This window comes from Mus caroli, chromosome 14, assembly GCF_900094665.2.
Source record: "Mus caroli chromosome 14, CAROLI_EIJ_v1.1, whole genome shotgun sequence".
Lineage (NCBI taxonomy): Eukaryota > Metazoa > Chordata > Mammalia > Rodentia > Muridae > Mus > Mus caroli.
In genome coordinates, this window is record NC_034583.1 from 65736863 (window position 1) to 65753538 (window position 16676).

Genomic DNA, 16676 nt, shown 5'->3' on the forward strand with positions numbered 1-16676 from the left:
GAAACACATGAAGCTCAGGAAGAATGAAGACCAAGGTGTGGATACTTTACCCCTTCATGGCTAGTTCTTTAAGCCATGGTGTCTTCTCTCCACCATTCCCTCTTTTCCTCATCCAGAGAACTGAAGCCCCGCCTACCTCTCTTCCGCCCAGCTATAGGCTGTAGACATCTTTACTCAACCAAATGGTTTTAAACTAAGGAGCAAGGCTACATAACATCCCTTGGTGTACAAGAAAATCCTGTTCCTGAGGACAACCAACTTTGGGGGCCAGTATTTAGCATTACAATTCATAGCAAAAGACCAAACCTCAACACTTTTTTCCTAAATTAAGGGATTCACAGGACAAGATGTTTCTGATGGGTTTATTTTTAAGAGAGTATTATCTATATGTATCTTGACTGAAGAACTTATCAGTGTCCATTTTGAAGGCCTAAATTAATTACTTTTTGTTGGTTTATTTTAGAATTATTTTTCTTGAAAAATTTTTAAACCATAGACATGTAATATTCTTTATCTGATTTCACTATCAAGGAATAATACAAAATATAATTGTGTGTGTGCATGTTCTTCACTTAATAAACTGACTTAGAAATGGCTCAGAAATAATTCATAGAGAATGCTTATCAAAGATTTATCTACTATGACCTTTGTATTACTGTGCAGAATGCCTACCAATTCCGGAACCACAAGGGAGGAATTGAATCCTACCTTTGCCAAAACCTTCATTTCTATAGGTTGAGGTACACCATTTAATCTCTATGGCCTTGCTAGCTAAAAAAATGAACATAGTAAGCTCTACCATGGTCTGGTAAGATGGCTCAGCATTTAAAGGAGCTTACCACCACTACTGATAATCTGAATTGGATCTCCAGGACCAATAGCAGAAGAGAAGAAACAGACTGCAGAAAGTGGTCTTCAAAGCTCCACATATGCTAAATGACTCACACATGTGCACACATAAACAAACAAACAAACATAGAAGATATTTTAACAGATCTACCTAGTATGAGCTTCTAGATGCAAAAGTGCTTGGCCAAACACTAAACGAAAGCAAAGCCATCCATATCTTACTACTAATATGGTTTATAAGGAGAGTTAACAATAGATCAGATAAGTGCTCAGCTACTTCAACTCATTGTCCTTAATTGCTTAAAATTCCAACTGATTTTAAGCACTGACTAGCAAGGGCAAGGGAGACACCACTGGAGACCTAAAAGACATAACTACTTATTAAGTATGGAAATCATCCAGATGCCCCAAGTCAAACAGGCACATTAAAAACCTGTAGGTCAATTAGGAGAATTTTACCTAATACATTTTATACTATTAAAGAGTATAATAATTACTCGGTTTAGTAAATAAGGCTTTCCTACTCTCTAACAGGAAAAAAAAAAAAGATTAAAATAAGATTCTATGTTTCAATCAGTGAAAACATGCAAGCTAAAAATAAATAGAATCAAAGACCTGCCAAACTGGGCTCTGCCCCCAGCCAAGTCCTGTCTTTAGTCCAGACAGTCAATGAGTTTTTCCCTGCAGTCATCCACCCATTTCTTCTCTAGCAAAACAAGAACCTGGGATATACTTCTAGGTCTTCAGACAGTTATAGAAACAGTGATGTGAAATTATTTAACCTCCACAGAACTGATAAGAAAACACCTCAGGGCTGAAGAGTCACTGGACTGGTTTCAGTGTGGCCACACCAGACTTAGCCTTGGCAGCTCCCAGCAGAGAGAGAGTATAAACACCTGGACTGACTGCTGGAGGATGACTGTCTGTGCTGGGCACCTGATCTGCAAGAAGCAGCCATTGCTTTAGCTAGGACATTTCCTTTGCTGATGGAATACCTCACCTGCTGTGAGATCTGCTTGCCTTCCCTGAAAGCATCATTGCTGTGTTCTGTTTTGCATATAGCACTTACTAGTTTTCATACACACAGGGCAGTGAACAATATCCATAGAGGACCCATTCATTTTCCTGCTTCCTGCTTCCTGCTTCCTGCAAAGCTTCTTCCTTAATGACTGAGCACTTCCCCCCAGCCAGCACAGCCAGCACAGCCAGCACAGCTAGCACAGCACTCCTACCCCCAGGCCCTTCCTTCCCACAGGAATGTGTGACAATTAACTACAAAAGCTGCCTTTGAGTTACCTCGTGATAGTATGGATGCACTTTAATTTTATGCTATAAATCTAAAATCAAATAAACACTATACTTATGCCTCATTGTAGAACAAAAGAAATATATTACATAAATACTTCAATCTGAAAGTTTTGAACCCAGGGTCTCACGAGTTCTACTATTCTTCACTAACCTCAGCCCAAAAAAAGGATTTAGTTCAAGTTCAATGCATACACCCAATCTGGGAGCCCAAGTTTAAACCTCACTTTGAGAGCAATTGTGATAACTACAGCCTCACCACTCCTGTCATCTGCAATCTTAAAATGCCTTAAAACTAGAAACGCACATGATTATTTCAATTATGACTTGAACTGGGTTCTTGGAAACTATGCCAATTAATTTCATGCCCACACATGTAAAACGCATGTTTGGAGCAGGTTAGGGATTCAGTTTGAAAGGAGAACTCAACCAAAATCAGGCCCCCAGACTGAATCTTCAAAGGCAGGCCTCAGCATTCAACGCAATTCTGCAGTAGCTGCTGCACAGCCTTTCAGCTGTGCCTGCCTGTACCATATTTGGGGACTGCAACTGTACTGGTTTCCCACAATAACAGCCCATCAGTCTCCTCTTGAGTATAAATAACTCACTGCTTAAAATATTCCATATGTTTACAGCCCAACTGGGTAGCAACCACTGCTAAAAAATAACCACGGTTTGATTAGATAACGCCTCGGCCTCAGATCACTTCTCTCCTTACAACCAAGCTCGTTAAATTCAAAGAGCATGGCAGTCACTGTAAAAACTCCAGCTTGAAATGTGCTTCATTTAAAATGAAAATACATGCTTAAAATCAAGGAAGAATCTTCCAAGAAAACGTACTATACGTGAGAATGTTAATTTATCAAACACTTTCAAAACCAGCAACATAGGTTTGGGGGTTATACTGTTGTATGTGTTTGCAGGGAGGGTGTGCGTGCGTGTGTGTGTGTGTGTGTGTGTGTGTGTGTGTGTGTGTGTGTGTGTGTGTATGGTGTGTGTATGTGTGCTCGCATGTGTATGTCATCCACCCTGGGTTTTGTGACAGGTTCCTTCATTGGCCTCTAACTCGCCAAATAAGCTAGGCAGACTGGCCAGCAAATTCTTAATTCCCACCTGCTTTCTTAGTAACAGGTTTACCAAAGCTCATGGGTCATCCCTCCATGCATACACTCTGAGATTTAAGAACAGCACAAGCAACCCAGAAGATGGTGAGAGAAAGGCACAGACTTTCCGGCCGGAAGCAATAAAACGCTGCACTAGCAATAGTTAATGATTGGTCCCTGCAAAAGAGGATGAAGGAAAGGGATTGGGATAATTCTGAGATCACCAGCCGTTGTGACAGAGAAGAATAAAAACATCAAAGAAAGCGAGAAAGAAGCCAAGGTACATAAGAAATGGCCTTAGTCTTAGTTACCTTTTCACAGCTGTGGTAAAACACCACAGCCAAGGCAACACAGAGAAAACCTCCTCTGGCTTACGGTTCCAGGGGTATACTGGTCCATGACATCAGAGGGGAAGCAGCAGGCTGAACCACAAGCAGGAAACAAAGAGAGCTAGCTGGGAATTGCCTGTGGCTAATGAAACCTCAAAGCCTGCCTCCACCACCAAACCCAACCTCTACCCCCAACACACACACACACACACACACACACACACCACACCTCATCCAGCAAGGCCACACCCCCTAAGCCTTCCCAAACAGCCTCAGAAACTGGGGACCAAGTATTTAAACATAGGAGTCTACAGGGCCATCCTCATTCAAACCTCTACACTTAAGTTTGGTTCATGCTAGATTTTGAGGTGTAAATGAGACATCCAAGAGGACCAGGATGGCAGGTAAGGAAGGAAGCAAGGAATGGAGTTCAAGGGAGCCAAACAGATGGAGAATAAACTTGGGACTTGTGAGACAGGAGGTCTTAGAGGAAGCTGTAGGGACCAAAACTTTGGGAAACTCCAGCTTTAAATAAGTGCAGGAAGAGAGAATATTCAGACTTCAGAGCTGAGAAGAAAGAGGAAGAAGCAGAAAAGCCCCAGGAAAGGGTGATTAAGGAAGGGAAACGTTGCTGGCATCATTATCAAACAAAATCTCATTATTTCCCACAGCTCCTGAAGCTATGCAAATTTTTTTGCTCATGAAGTTATGCAAAGCTCCTGAAATTATGAAAGGTGTGGGGCAATGGGCTACGCACAGACAGCCTGGTTTCATGAGAGAACTCCTTCTGTCCCATGTAAGTGAATTACCACTAACAGGTCCCAGGGTTCAAGCTCTAGCCTCGACTGGAAACCAGGCTGCCTGCGAGTAGCCCATTGCCCCATAGAAAGGTATATGAACAGTTCTGCTTCCTCCCGGTCAGGACCAGGCAACATCACTCTGAACTACAACCAACTATATACTACCTGTGATAGTGTTTTTCTACAGTATATAAGCTATAGAGCCTTCCTATGGAATATCTGGAGAGCTAACTATAAAAGTTTGATGACTCTCAAGAAATAAAGAAAAGAAACTTCCTTTAGACAATGATAAAGGATTCCTGGCTAGTCCTATGGATTCTATCTAAGTTCACTGTAACCAAACACTCAATGGTCACCACAGGGAAGTTAAGCTATTTTCCAGGGTACATTCTGGCTAAAGGACACAGTGGTCTCATGGAAGACATCATCTACAAAGTGGAGAGTGCTCCTAAGTAGTTGCCTGAACTCCCTGTAGGGCTCTCATTCAACTTACTAACTCAAAGCAAGTGAACTCTCAAAGCACACAGGTCATTCTGTGATTCTGCTCCGCCACCTGCAGCCAACGGGTCCCTCACACTCCTTACAATACTTGATCTATAAGTGAAAGAATCTGTAGCCTCTGGGAAATATTTCCCCCATCTATAGCCCTGTTCAATGAGCTCACTGCTGTGCAACTCTTCCACATCGTGATAGAATTATGAACTAGTGCCAAGAATGTAGGCGACGCCAGCCCATAGGCTAAGGACCCAAGAGGAAACAAGGCAGGAGGAAGAAGCCCATTAGCACAAGCATCCTCTCCAGCTGCTTCCAGGCGGCTAGAAGTAGAGCAACCCTGCTCACTCCCACAGGACAAGGGTTCACATGAGCTGCTTTCTTCTTCTTCTTCTTCTTCTTCTTCTTCTTCTTCTTCTTCTTCTTCTTCTTCTTCTTCTTCTTCTTCTTCTACTTCTACTTCTTCTTCTTCTTCTTCTTCTTCTTCTTCTTCTTCTTCTTCTCCTTCTTCTTCATTAATTTATTTTCTTACACACCATGTTTTATTCCCCTCCCCCATCTCTCGTCCACTCTCTGAGACTGTTCCACATCCCATACCTCCTCCCCACACCTCTGTCTCCACATGGATGTCCCCAACCCTCCACCCAACCTGACCTCTAAACTTCCTGGGGCCTCCAGTCTCTTGAGGGTTAGGTGCATCATTTCTGAATGAACACAGACCCAGCAGTCCTCTACTGTATGTGTATTGGGGGCCTCATATCAGCTGGTACATGCTGCCTCTTTAGTGGTCCAGTGTTTGAGAGATCTTGGGGGTCCAGATTAATTGAGACTGCTGGTCCTCCTACAGGATCACCCTTCTCCTCAGCTTCTTTCAGCCTTTCCCTAATTCAACAACAGAGGTCAGCAGCTTCTGTCCATTGGTTGGGTGCAAATATCTGCATCTGACTCTTTCAGCTGCTTGTTGGGTCTTTCGGAGTGCGGTCATGCTAGGTACCTTTTTGTGAGCGTTCCATAGCCTCAGTAATAGTGTCAGGCCTTGGGACCTGCCCTTGAGCTGGATCCCATGTGAACCCTGGGCTGAAACAAAGTTTTCCACCCTCAGGATGTCTTGCTCAGTTATTTAATCCCAGCAACAAAAGTCTCAATAAAACACCAGCTACAAACAAAAAAGGTGCTGCAGTGGAAGAGAAGTGAGTGACTTTTAAATCTGGAGCTGACAACTTTTTTTTTTTTACACGTATATGTATTCTTTTTTCCCCACACGAATTACTCATGGAACTAATTGCACAGGCTATAAGGAAAATCTTGAACAATCTAAAGAATCTACAGACAGGAAACATAGCTTGAAATAATGAATCAAATTCAAAATACATTTTTAAAAGGTACCTTAAAGCAACTCTATAGAGGTTAAAGCTCACTGGTCAGAATGATCCCGAAAAGTAGAAACAATTTAAGCGCGATTTAAAAGAACAGTGTATAGTATGGTCTGGACAACTAACCCTCGAAAGTCATATGTGACCCCCAAAGGTCATGTGTTAAAGGCTCGGGGCATCTGGGTGGTGATCTTAGGACAGAAGAAGTTATGGGTTTTGAGAAGGTGGGTGAAGCCCTTTGGGGTACCCTTAAGTCACTTGGAGCATATTCTAGAAGAGAGGTAGACATAGCTCTGTGAGTTTGAAGTTTGAAGCAAGCCTGGTCTCAAGTTCCAAGACAGTCCTGGCTCAAAAACAAACTTTAAAAAAAAAAAAAAAAAAAGCATAAGGAAAAGAATGCTGGAATTTACAGTCTGAAGAATACAAGGAAGGACCTTGCTACCTTCAAATACAAAGGCTTCTTGTTTTTATACTTAGGCTGTCCCTGAAAATCTCCCTAGCAATCACTTTCAGGTTTATGAAATAGTACTACAGTGAATGGAATGTAGCGGAGATGGCACTCAAGTGCTCAAGTGCTCAGTACCACCCGTTTCTGTCACTCAGTGACTTGGGAAAAATCCCTCTTCTGCCTCACACCTACTACAAAGGCTGCCCAGGGGCTCACTGGGGGTTGTCATGACTACAAGGTGCTGCTGGAGATGAGGACAATGATTATTCCACAGACCCAAAATTTTCTTTATTATGTATATTATAGGGTAGCATTTCTTCTAGGCTCTGCCCCCACAGTTACCTGGCAAAAACCAGGTACACTTTGACTCACTATAAAAGGGGCTGTATGCCCCTTCCTCACTTCTTACCCTCTCTTACCCTCTTCACTCTCTATTGCTTCTCTCCCCATCCCCTCCAGCCTCTCTCTCCATGTGTTCATGGCCTGCCTCTAACCACCCACCTCCCATGCATGTTCTTGTGCTGGGGGGTGGGGTAGGGTGGTGGAGTGCGCTCGCTCACTGTGCACGCTCTCTCTCTCTCTCTCTCTCTCTCTCTCTCTCTCTCTCTCTCTCTCTCTGCCTTTCTCTGTCTCTACTCCCCTCCCCATGCCCTAAATAAACTCTACCCACCCTCATTGTGTGTGTGGCTGGGACCTGCACAGGTACGCCGTCCATCTCACCAAACCTCACTCTTATCAAACATATCCCTGGCTTCCTCTGCTTTTTTATAAGATACATCATTATATACATATATAATATCTGTACACACATATATGATATGCACATATATACATTTATGTGTACATACATGTATGTTCTTTTTCTCCAATCTCTCCTCTCATTCATATCACTATTTATAAGATAGTGTATTAACTGCAGGAGTTTTACAGGAAATGTAATGAGTTGATTATTGATGTAATGGCAATGTTTCACAGGGCTTTTACTGGTCTAGTTAGAAAAATGATCGCAATTTTGAGCTTGCTCATGTGGGACCTCAGAAAAAAAATAAACACTGAGAATTGCCATACGTGAAGAGAAATGTCTGCAGTGAATTCCAAATAAGCATTCCCCTTACTTCCAGAGAGCTACTCTGGGGCACAAAGATCTTCACATCCCTGGAAAGATCAGAAACAGAGCAGGAAACAAAGCCAGCGGACTCAGCCTTGCTTCTGCTGAGAGCATAATGTCGCCTTTGTATTGTAGCTTGCTTTCTCCCAATGCAAACAGTGAGCTAGAACATCTGTGATCAGGTGTGCACCATGGAAAAACCCTCCACGGAAGCCTTGCCAAGGAAGGGCTACGCTAAAAGGAATGGCATTTGATAAGAAATATCCCATTATTAATTTACTTGTGTTTGGTAGCCTGCCAGCACAAAACAAAGAGACATACATTTACACACACTTTACGCACCATTTATAAACACACCCAAAAGTTTAGGGGCCACTGCCTATATGTTCAACCATATGAGCAAATGCCTGGGAACCCTAGAAGGGCTTAGGACATATGGAGACAGCTGTGCTATGTAGCCTGCATGTCCCAGTGGCCTCTTCCACATCTACTGTTCCATGGAAAGTGTTTTCAGATTTTTTTTTTTAAGATTAATATTATTGAACTCCAAACTGGTTCACTGTGTTTTGGTGTTTCTATGTATCTGAGATTTCGTAAGATACAACATAACCATCATATACGCACATACATGTGTACATGTCCACACATGCACATATATACACACACAGATATGCAAGCACACACAAAAATACACACACAGATACAGAAGCACACATACATGCGCACACAAAAATGCTCTCACTTTCCTTTTGAATAGAGCTTCATAAAAAGGAGATTTGAATTTGTAGTAAGTGAAACAAATCTTCAAGTTCAGAGAAACAGTATCAACTTTCCAGTTTTCTAGAGAGAAGAGACACATTGGCTTCTTTAGAAATGACAGCACAAGGCAGGAGAATGATGAACGTTAATTTTTGTTTCACAACAACAACAACAACAAAAATGAAACAGCTGTGCTTTCTAAAGCTGCCCTGGCCCAGGGTCCCTCAGTAAGAGAGTGAGTGTCCAGGGGATTAAAGATTCTTTCTGAGAAGGAGCCTCAGAGGAATGTGGGAATACGGGTTATGTGACTATCAGGAAGTTGGCTCTTTTTGCACATTGTTTAGCAGCCAAAAGGGATACCGGGCAGCAGAGACAGCAGCCAAAATACATTCCTTTTCCAGTGTGATAACATCTTGTGGACCAGACAAACCTCTACACTGGCAATAGCTCCAAACCAACTCCAGCTAAGCTGAGGGAGCACGGGGTTTCTGAGAAGCAATCCAGGCCCAGCTGGTCGCGTTTCCTCTGAGAATAGGAAACCCACGCCCCCTCATCCTGGAAGCAGTCTGATTAAATGCTATAAAGAAGTTCAGTCTTTCACACCTCCCTTCTCTGAAATGAGATGCTATGCCAAAGTCTGCGTTCTAAGATTCACAACACCAACTGCTGCCAAGTCCTGTGCTCTTCTGGGCTGTTTGAGCTTCTTATGGTACTCTGACACCTTTCCAGCCGTTTAAAATAGATTTTCAGGCTTGCCTGTGTGGTGTCAGCTCTAAGTGCCTGTTGCTGTAGACCAGCAGGCTTGCCGAATCAGTTTTATTGTTCTTGGCCACGTGTCTTGGACAAAGACATTTTCAAACAGGAAGACACAGGGGGCACATACACTAAACTAACATAACCTTTGTTTGTGAACACCAGAAAGCAAAGATGAAAAGCCTCGACGATTCAAACACGGGCTACATAAACAGCAACACATCAATGTTTTCCACGAATGTTACATTTCCATCGTGTGAGAAATTCGGGAAACAGTTTCATGTTTCTAACTGCAGTTCATGGTAAAGATGTTTTCACGTGTGAATTAATCCTGCCTCTTGAGAGGACGAGAGGGTCTTTGGCACAAAGCAGCTATTTGAAAATTGCAGATTGCACCAAGAGATTCTACCAGCCAAGAACCTGGCTAGGCAGCTGCAACATGTCCCTATTCCTCCACCTCCACCACCACCACCACCATCATCATCATCATCATCACCACCATGACTGTTGTCAAATATTTATGGCTGCCTACACTGCCATAATATACAATGTTTCTCAGGGGATGGAACCAACTTTGAACGTTTGCCATAAACTCAAAGTATCTTTATATGGGATCTTTTTTCTATTTTAGAACGTACAAAATTAGCAAGTCCTGCTTATAATTTATTAAGAAAAGGAGAAATTTTAAATATAGCAAGAACAGGGCTGGCGCTAAGGCTCTGTGACAGAGCACAAGCATTCCGAGGACAGTGCTCAGAGTTTGATCCCCACTGTCACAGAAACAAAAGAAAATGAATGAAACAACACATAAAACGAAACAGGAGTGCTTGATGCTAAGTACAGGAACAAGATCTGGGAAGGCGGTTTATCTGGACCACTTTATCTAAAGAGTCTTCCTAGTTAATAGACGAGATGGGGGCGGGGGTGAGGGACAACGAGAGGGAGAGGAGGAGGAGGAGGAGGAGGAGGAAGAGAGAGAATATGAATGAATGAGAACCAAGCACCACAGAAAAGAAAATGTTTTAGTGGCTTATAAAAGGAGAGGACTCAGGGCAGGCAAATGGCTCTAGGGTTCTGTCCACCAACCCAGGCTCCTAACTTCAATCCCTAGAACACACACGTTGAAAGCAGAAACCAGACTCCCAACCTGTTCCACACCTACAGCCAAAGAATGAATATTTAAATTCCAAGACCCCCGTATTTGTTAAGGTTGTCGCCCAAATATGACCTCCTAAGCCCCTCCGGTTACTAGCTTGCAGCCAGCTGGAGTCAGGGCCAGTTTGAGTCAGGAAGCTGTCTGTCACACAGAAGACTCAAGTGTTGTGATGTAACTCAACAGCATTGTCTAGACAAGGTTATACATATTTGTAAGTAAACAAATTTGCTAGTCACCTACTGTTTCAAAAACAAACAAATCTCAGGCAAGAGCAGTGTGATATTCATCCTACCAAAGCCATTCCCAAGCCTAGAAATAACGGAAGCTCAAAGACAGGTAGTACTAGCAAGTACAGCTCCGAAATCTGTTACTCAAGCAGCGAGTAAGGCCTCTCACTACATAATAACAATGTAACACTCAAAACCTCCCTCACCATCATTTCATATTTACATAATCATATACAGGCATCGAAAGTGTCACCCTGAGACTGGCCTATGGGCAAGTCCCTTGGGCCATTTTCCTGATTGATGATTAATGGGGGAGGGCCCAGCCCACTGTGGGTAGTGCCACCCCTGGGTAGGTGGTCCTGGGTTGTGTAAGAAAGCAGGCTGAGCAAGGCAGGGGAAGCAAGCCTGTAAGTAGCACCCTTCCATGGCCTCTGCATCAGCTCTTGCCTAGAGCTACAGACCTGATGCCCCTCCATGATGGACAGTAAGCCAGCTGTAAGCCAAACAAACCCAAGTTACCCTTGGTCAGAATGGTTGATCACAGAAAACCAGGAAATTTAGTACATTGGGTTCTCAAAATGGCTCATGGGCTAAAGGCACCTGCAACTAAGTCTGGGGACCTGAGTTCAATCCCCAGGACCCACAAAGATAAATGAAAGAACTGACTGCTGTTAAGTTGCCCTCTGACCTGCACACACACACACACACCACAGTACACAGTACTTGCCGCACACAAAAGAAATTTAAGATATAATGTAATAGAAGAGGAGGGGGAAGAAGAGGAAGAGGAAGTGGAAGAGGAAGAGGAAGTAGCAATAGCAGTAGTAGCAGCAGTGCCTAGCCTTTTAAAAAGCTCAGAGGCTGCCGTATGTGTTTTATACTTCCTCACATAAAGCTGCTGGGCAGTAAGAGACAGGTTCTCTCTTATCTTTCATTCCTTATAGCATGCTCCTTCAAAGATCACAGGTTCAGTGCAAGAACCTGAACAGTCTCAGCCCTGCTAATATTCACGGTAGGAAATGTAGAAAAGGAAAAACAGACAAAATTTAAAATTACAAATACAACTGGGAGATGAGACCCCATCCCTCATGCAGAAATTCACCGCAGAACGCCCACTGCATTAGTCCGTGTTCATCGCCAACAGGTTCTTAGTCTCTTTTTTTTTTTTAAGTTTTTAAACGTTTTTAGACTATTTTATGTATATGGGTAATTTGTTTGCATGTATTTCTGTACACTCCTTGCAGTCTTGGTACCAGAAGAGGGCACTGGATTCTCAGAACTGGAGTTATAGACCCTACGTGAGTGACAGGAATTGAACCTTGGTCCTCTGTAAAAGCAGCCAGTGATCATAACTGCAGAGGCATTTCTCCACTCCCTTTCCTGTCAAGAATTCTGAGGCCCAGGCTTGATTCTATCCTTTCTACTCATCTGAGGACAGCAATAATTCACTCTCAACTGAGCACAACCTAGAACTCCTCAGAACACACTCAACATTAATATTTAAAAAAAAAAAAACAATTAAATTAGATCACCAACGTTTTTAAGATTGTATAGTCAACTATGCCCCAAAGTTCTGGGTGCACATGGACTTACCATGAAGTTATGTTACACTGATTTACTTATTACTGTAAGCTAACTATTAGGATAAAAATGTTATAACAGGACAGAAGTGGGTAAGTAAACAGAAGGGCTGCACTGGCTTTGGCAACAATAGTAGTTCATGAATAAGTCTCTTGAGAAATCAGGGAACCAGAAACTACAGACACTGCTGTGTCGGCTCCCAGACAAGTCCTGGGGAGCAGGCTTCTGCTGTAGGTGAAGCTAGACAGACTAACCAGAAACCTGTGGAACTGAAAATTAGCTAGGTGAACCTGCAGACTACCCTAACAGTACCTTACATGTTATTTTTTTAAAAATAATAATAATAATAATAAATTAAAGCTAATGACAACTGCACCTAGGAATGTTTTTAACCTTGAGGGGGAAATGTACATTCCTAGACTCATGATGGCAGCCCTCTTTGCTGTTTCGGCTACAAACAAAGCAGAAGGCCTCTAATTTTTCAGGAGCCAACTAAAACAAAATGGAAACCAGAAGAACAAGAAGCCCACTGGCGTCATTATCTGTTATAAAGAGCCACTGTGTCTGGCTTGCTGGGAATTTTGAGCTTTAAAATTGAGTGTGTTTGTTATGCAGCACAAGCCTCTTCTCTGACTAGGCTCTACCCCTTACACACCAAAATGCTGGCAGCATGAGGAAGGACTCGGGCTAGAACCTGGGAGGTTGCTTCCATTCAGGTACAGGGAACAGAACAACTGTATCCCCTCTCCTGAAAGAGCCAGGGCCTGACCAGAGCAGCCAGCTAGCTGCAAAGTCTAAACCCAAGGTTTAAAACAATTAGTGTCCTTGAAACCCTAGAGCTAGTCTGCAGCTTTAAAGTGTTACACGATGCTATACAATATAGACTGAGGGAAGCCAACATAGACTGAGGGAGGCATGCTCAGCAAACCCTGGCTTAATTCAATGTGAATTAAAATTACCTAGGGCACTCATTCCTCCCCCTCCCCCAACTCTCACCCTGGCTGTCCTTAACTCATTCTGTAGACCAGGCTGGTCTCAACCTCAGAGATCCACCTGCCTCTGCCTCCCAAGTGCTTCTTCACTTTCTTCTTCCCCTCTTCCTTCAAAAGCTACATGAATTCTTGAAGATAGCACACTAGCATCCTTACACACGCCATCAAACAGGGCACAGTGATGTTTCATAAGTCGTTCCCTTTCAGAACCCTGCCCTGCTGACATCCGGGGAAGCCCAGGACCTGAGCAACAAAGAGTGACACTAAAGACCCTGTAAATCTAGGACAAAGGTCATTCTTAATGATCTCTATGGTTTACTTGCCAGTGTGATCAAGAATCGAAAGGAAGGTAGACAGGAACGCAGGATGGTTCTGTGTTGGTCACTGAAGGAAGGCGATCGCAAGTTTCCACGTGAAACCTACCTCAAGTTTAGGTGGGTCAACATCTGCAAATTAACAATGGCCTCGGGAATGACTCTGATACAGTTGTGATACAGGTTAAGAATTTCCAGTGATACAAATTGGCACAGCTCCATTGGCACTTCCACCAGTCTGTTTTTAGATAGATCTATGAAAAAAAAAAGAACACTCTGTCAGTACATCACCAGGATCCTCGACGCTGTCTGCAAATCACCAGGATCCTCGATGCTGTGGGCACATCACCAGCATCCTTGATGCTATCTGTACATCACCAGTATCCCTGATGCTGTGGGCACATCACCAGCATCCTCGATGCTGTGGGCACATCACCAGCATCCTCGACGCCTTGTCCCTGCTTTAATGCTATGATCTAAACTGTATCAGCATCGCTGTCTTTGTGCCTCTGTTGTGGTTTCTATTTCTTGGGCAGATTCAGAAGCACACACATAAGGAAAACAAAGATGCTGGTGAGACTTCCGGTCTCTGGTTTATAAATCTGGATACATACATACAAGGAACTTTTCACCTATTATGAAAATTATCTTAGGCAAGAATGTAACTCTTTACACATATACAAATACCATAACTATCACTCATTCGTTATATGCACTGACTTTCCAACTAGAATCCACTTCTAGTGGAGATGGAATATGTCTTTTTTATCTTCGACAAATATAAAATCCACATTTTAAAAAATGTTTTAATCACCAGAAAACTTACAATATACAAGACCAAGACAAACCAACTGTGTCTGTTAAGAGCCAATATGTGTCTGCTGAACAACTACCAGTAAAAGTGAACTCCACAGCCAAGTGCACAGAGTCCTGTGGAGTGATTCGAACACACAGCCCCCCCCCCCAACAAAATGATGCGATAGGAACAGTAGACATGATGCCAAATACAGGAAGGAAACAGATGCTACAACTGTGAAGAGTGAAGGCCAGACAGTTACCTGGAGGATAAACTGGGAACTTTATGCTCATTAACTTAAGACTTCCCAGAGAGCTTGAAGGAAGAAGATAAATTTGGTCCATGAGCACAATACTTAAGACAAAACAAGTAAATAACTCCCCCATCAGATAACCCATGAAAGGGAATGAGGGACAGCAGCCATTCCATTCACAAACCAACAAACTCTTCCTATATAAAGATAAGGAGATGCTACTCTCAGTAGGACTAGGGCTGGCGATGTGGCTTGGGGAAACTCCCGTGACATGTGAAGTCCTGGGTTCAGTCTGCAGCCCCACCACCAAAAAATGGAGAGATAGAACACACAGAAGAGTATGCCAAGGGCTCCTGTGCATAAAGCAATGCAACATTGTTTCAATTAAAGTAACATAAATTGTAATTACATGAATAGCATTGTTTACCTTTTACACTAGTGAGAATCAAACAGTCTGATACAGACACTACTATGATGAAGGCATGGTCAGTAAAAGGCTGTTAACTGGTGACATTTTAGCAGAATCCATCATAATAGAACTGAGGGTAAGGAGAAACTGAGGCAGAGATCAAACAACAGGAGGTTGCAGCTATTTAAAATGAGTAAATCTGGGAAGGGTTTTACAGCTTGGGGCTCCAGTTCATATTAGGACTAGCAGGGCTAGTCAGATGGGCCAGTGGGTAAACGCACTGCCCACCAAGCCTGACAGCCTGAGTTCAATGCCTAGAACCCACATAGTTGACGCAGAGAACCGATGACAATAAATGTCATCCACACACATGCCATGGCACTTGCCTTGTAAATAGTAAATGCTAAAAATAAAAGTAAAATAAATTTGATTAAAAAAATAAGAGGGGCTGGAGAGATGGCTCAGTGGTTAAGAGCACGTTTTGCTCTTGCAGAGGACCTGGGTTCAGTTCCCAGCATCCACATGGAGTTCCCAACCATCTATAACTCCAGTTCCAAGGAATCTGGCACCCTCTTCTGACATCATAGGCACCAGGCTCACACTTAGTTCACAGACACATATGCAGACGAAAACAATAGGCATAAAATAAAAATAATTCTTTAACAAAAGACTGGTGGGAGTACCATGATGGCTTAGTAGACAACGCCTGATAGCTGAGTTCATTCTATGAGACTCACGTGGTAGAAGGAGAGAGTGGACTCCTGCAAGCTCTCTTCTTCAGCATAAGGGCACACACACTTGCATAATACATACAATATTTTTTTTAAAAGAAGAAGAGGGCTCAGAAAGATGGCTCAGCAAGAAAAGTGACCCTTAGTGAAGGCCCAGCAACCTAGAATCCATCTCTCAAACCCACTTAGGGGTAGAAGGTGAGAACCAACTCCACAAAGTTGTCTTCCCGCTTTCACACGCATGCTGTGAGCTGCACATAACCTGCTCCCACATGCACATGCACGCACGCACGCATGCGCACACACACACCAATAATAATGCATGGATAAAGGTGCTACAGGAATGGACGGTGTAAGGTGGGTGTGTAAAAAATAAATCCCTTTTTCCTTCCCAGCCCTTCTCCAGAATGCCGACTCTGAGACTAATTATTTATTAATAAATGTCTGGGACACAATCTTCGGCTCATCCTGTTGCAGACAGCCCTGGGGCTAATTGTATTTGATGTTAATTCTGTTCTCCTGTGAGGGGATGCAAACAAGGAATGAGTCAGCACTCAGGTGACTTCCTGTAAACCTGCTTCCCACCTTAATTTATAAAGGCTAGAGTTGATGATTGGGTGGAGAAAGAGGGGAAGGTGGAGCTGAAGGTTTTGGGAGAGAAGGGGCTGTGGGGGGGGAGACAATGGAGGAGGAGGAAGAAGGAAAGTGGAGCAGAAGCAGCAAGTTCTAAGGGGTCTCTTATATAGGGAAGATGGTAGTGTCATGGTAGATCTGCCCAATCTAGGCGCACAGCATGTATTCATGTTAATTGAGTTGTGTTTTCATTGCCGGGGCATATTTGGGTTGGAGATTTACCACAACGTCATTCCCTGACTAGCTCCTAACTCATTTAGCCCAT

General features: G+C 43.2%; 1 protein-coding gene across 9 annotated transcripts in view; it reads right to left on the reverse strand.

The window, feature by feature from the left end:
- Lrch1 (leucine rich repeats and calponin homology domain containing 1) overlaps nt 1-16676 on the reverse strand; it is a 185350-nt gene that overhangs the window by 85599 nt on the left and 83075 nt on the right. For all 9 annotated transcript variants that reach the window (XM_021181697.1, XM_021181695.1, XM_029468713.1 and 6 more), the window contains exon 2: nt 13699-13843. In XM_021181697.1, the coding sequence (XP_021037356.1) occupies nt 13699-13843 (145 nt within the window). The remainder of the gene's footprint in view (nt 1-13698; nt 13844-16676) is intronic.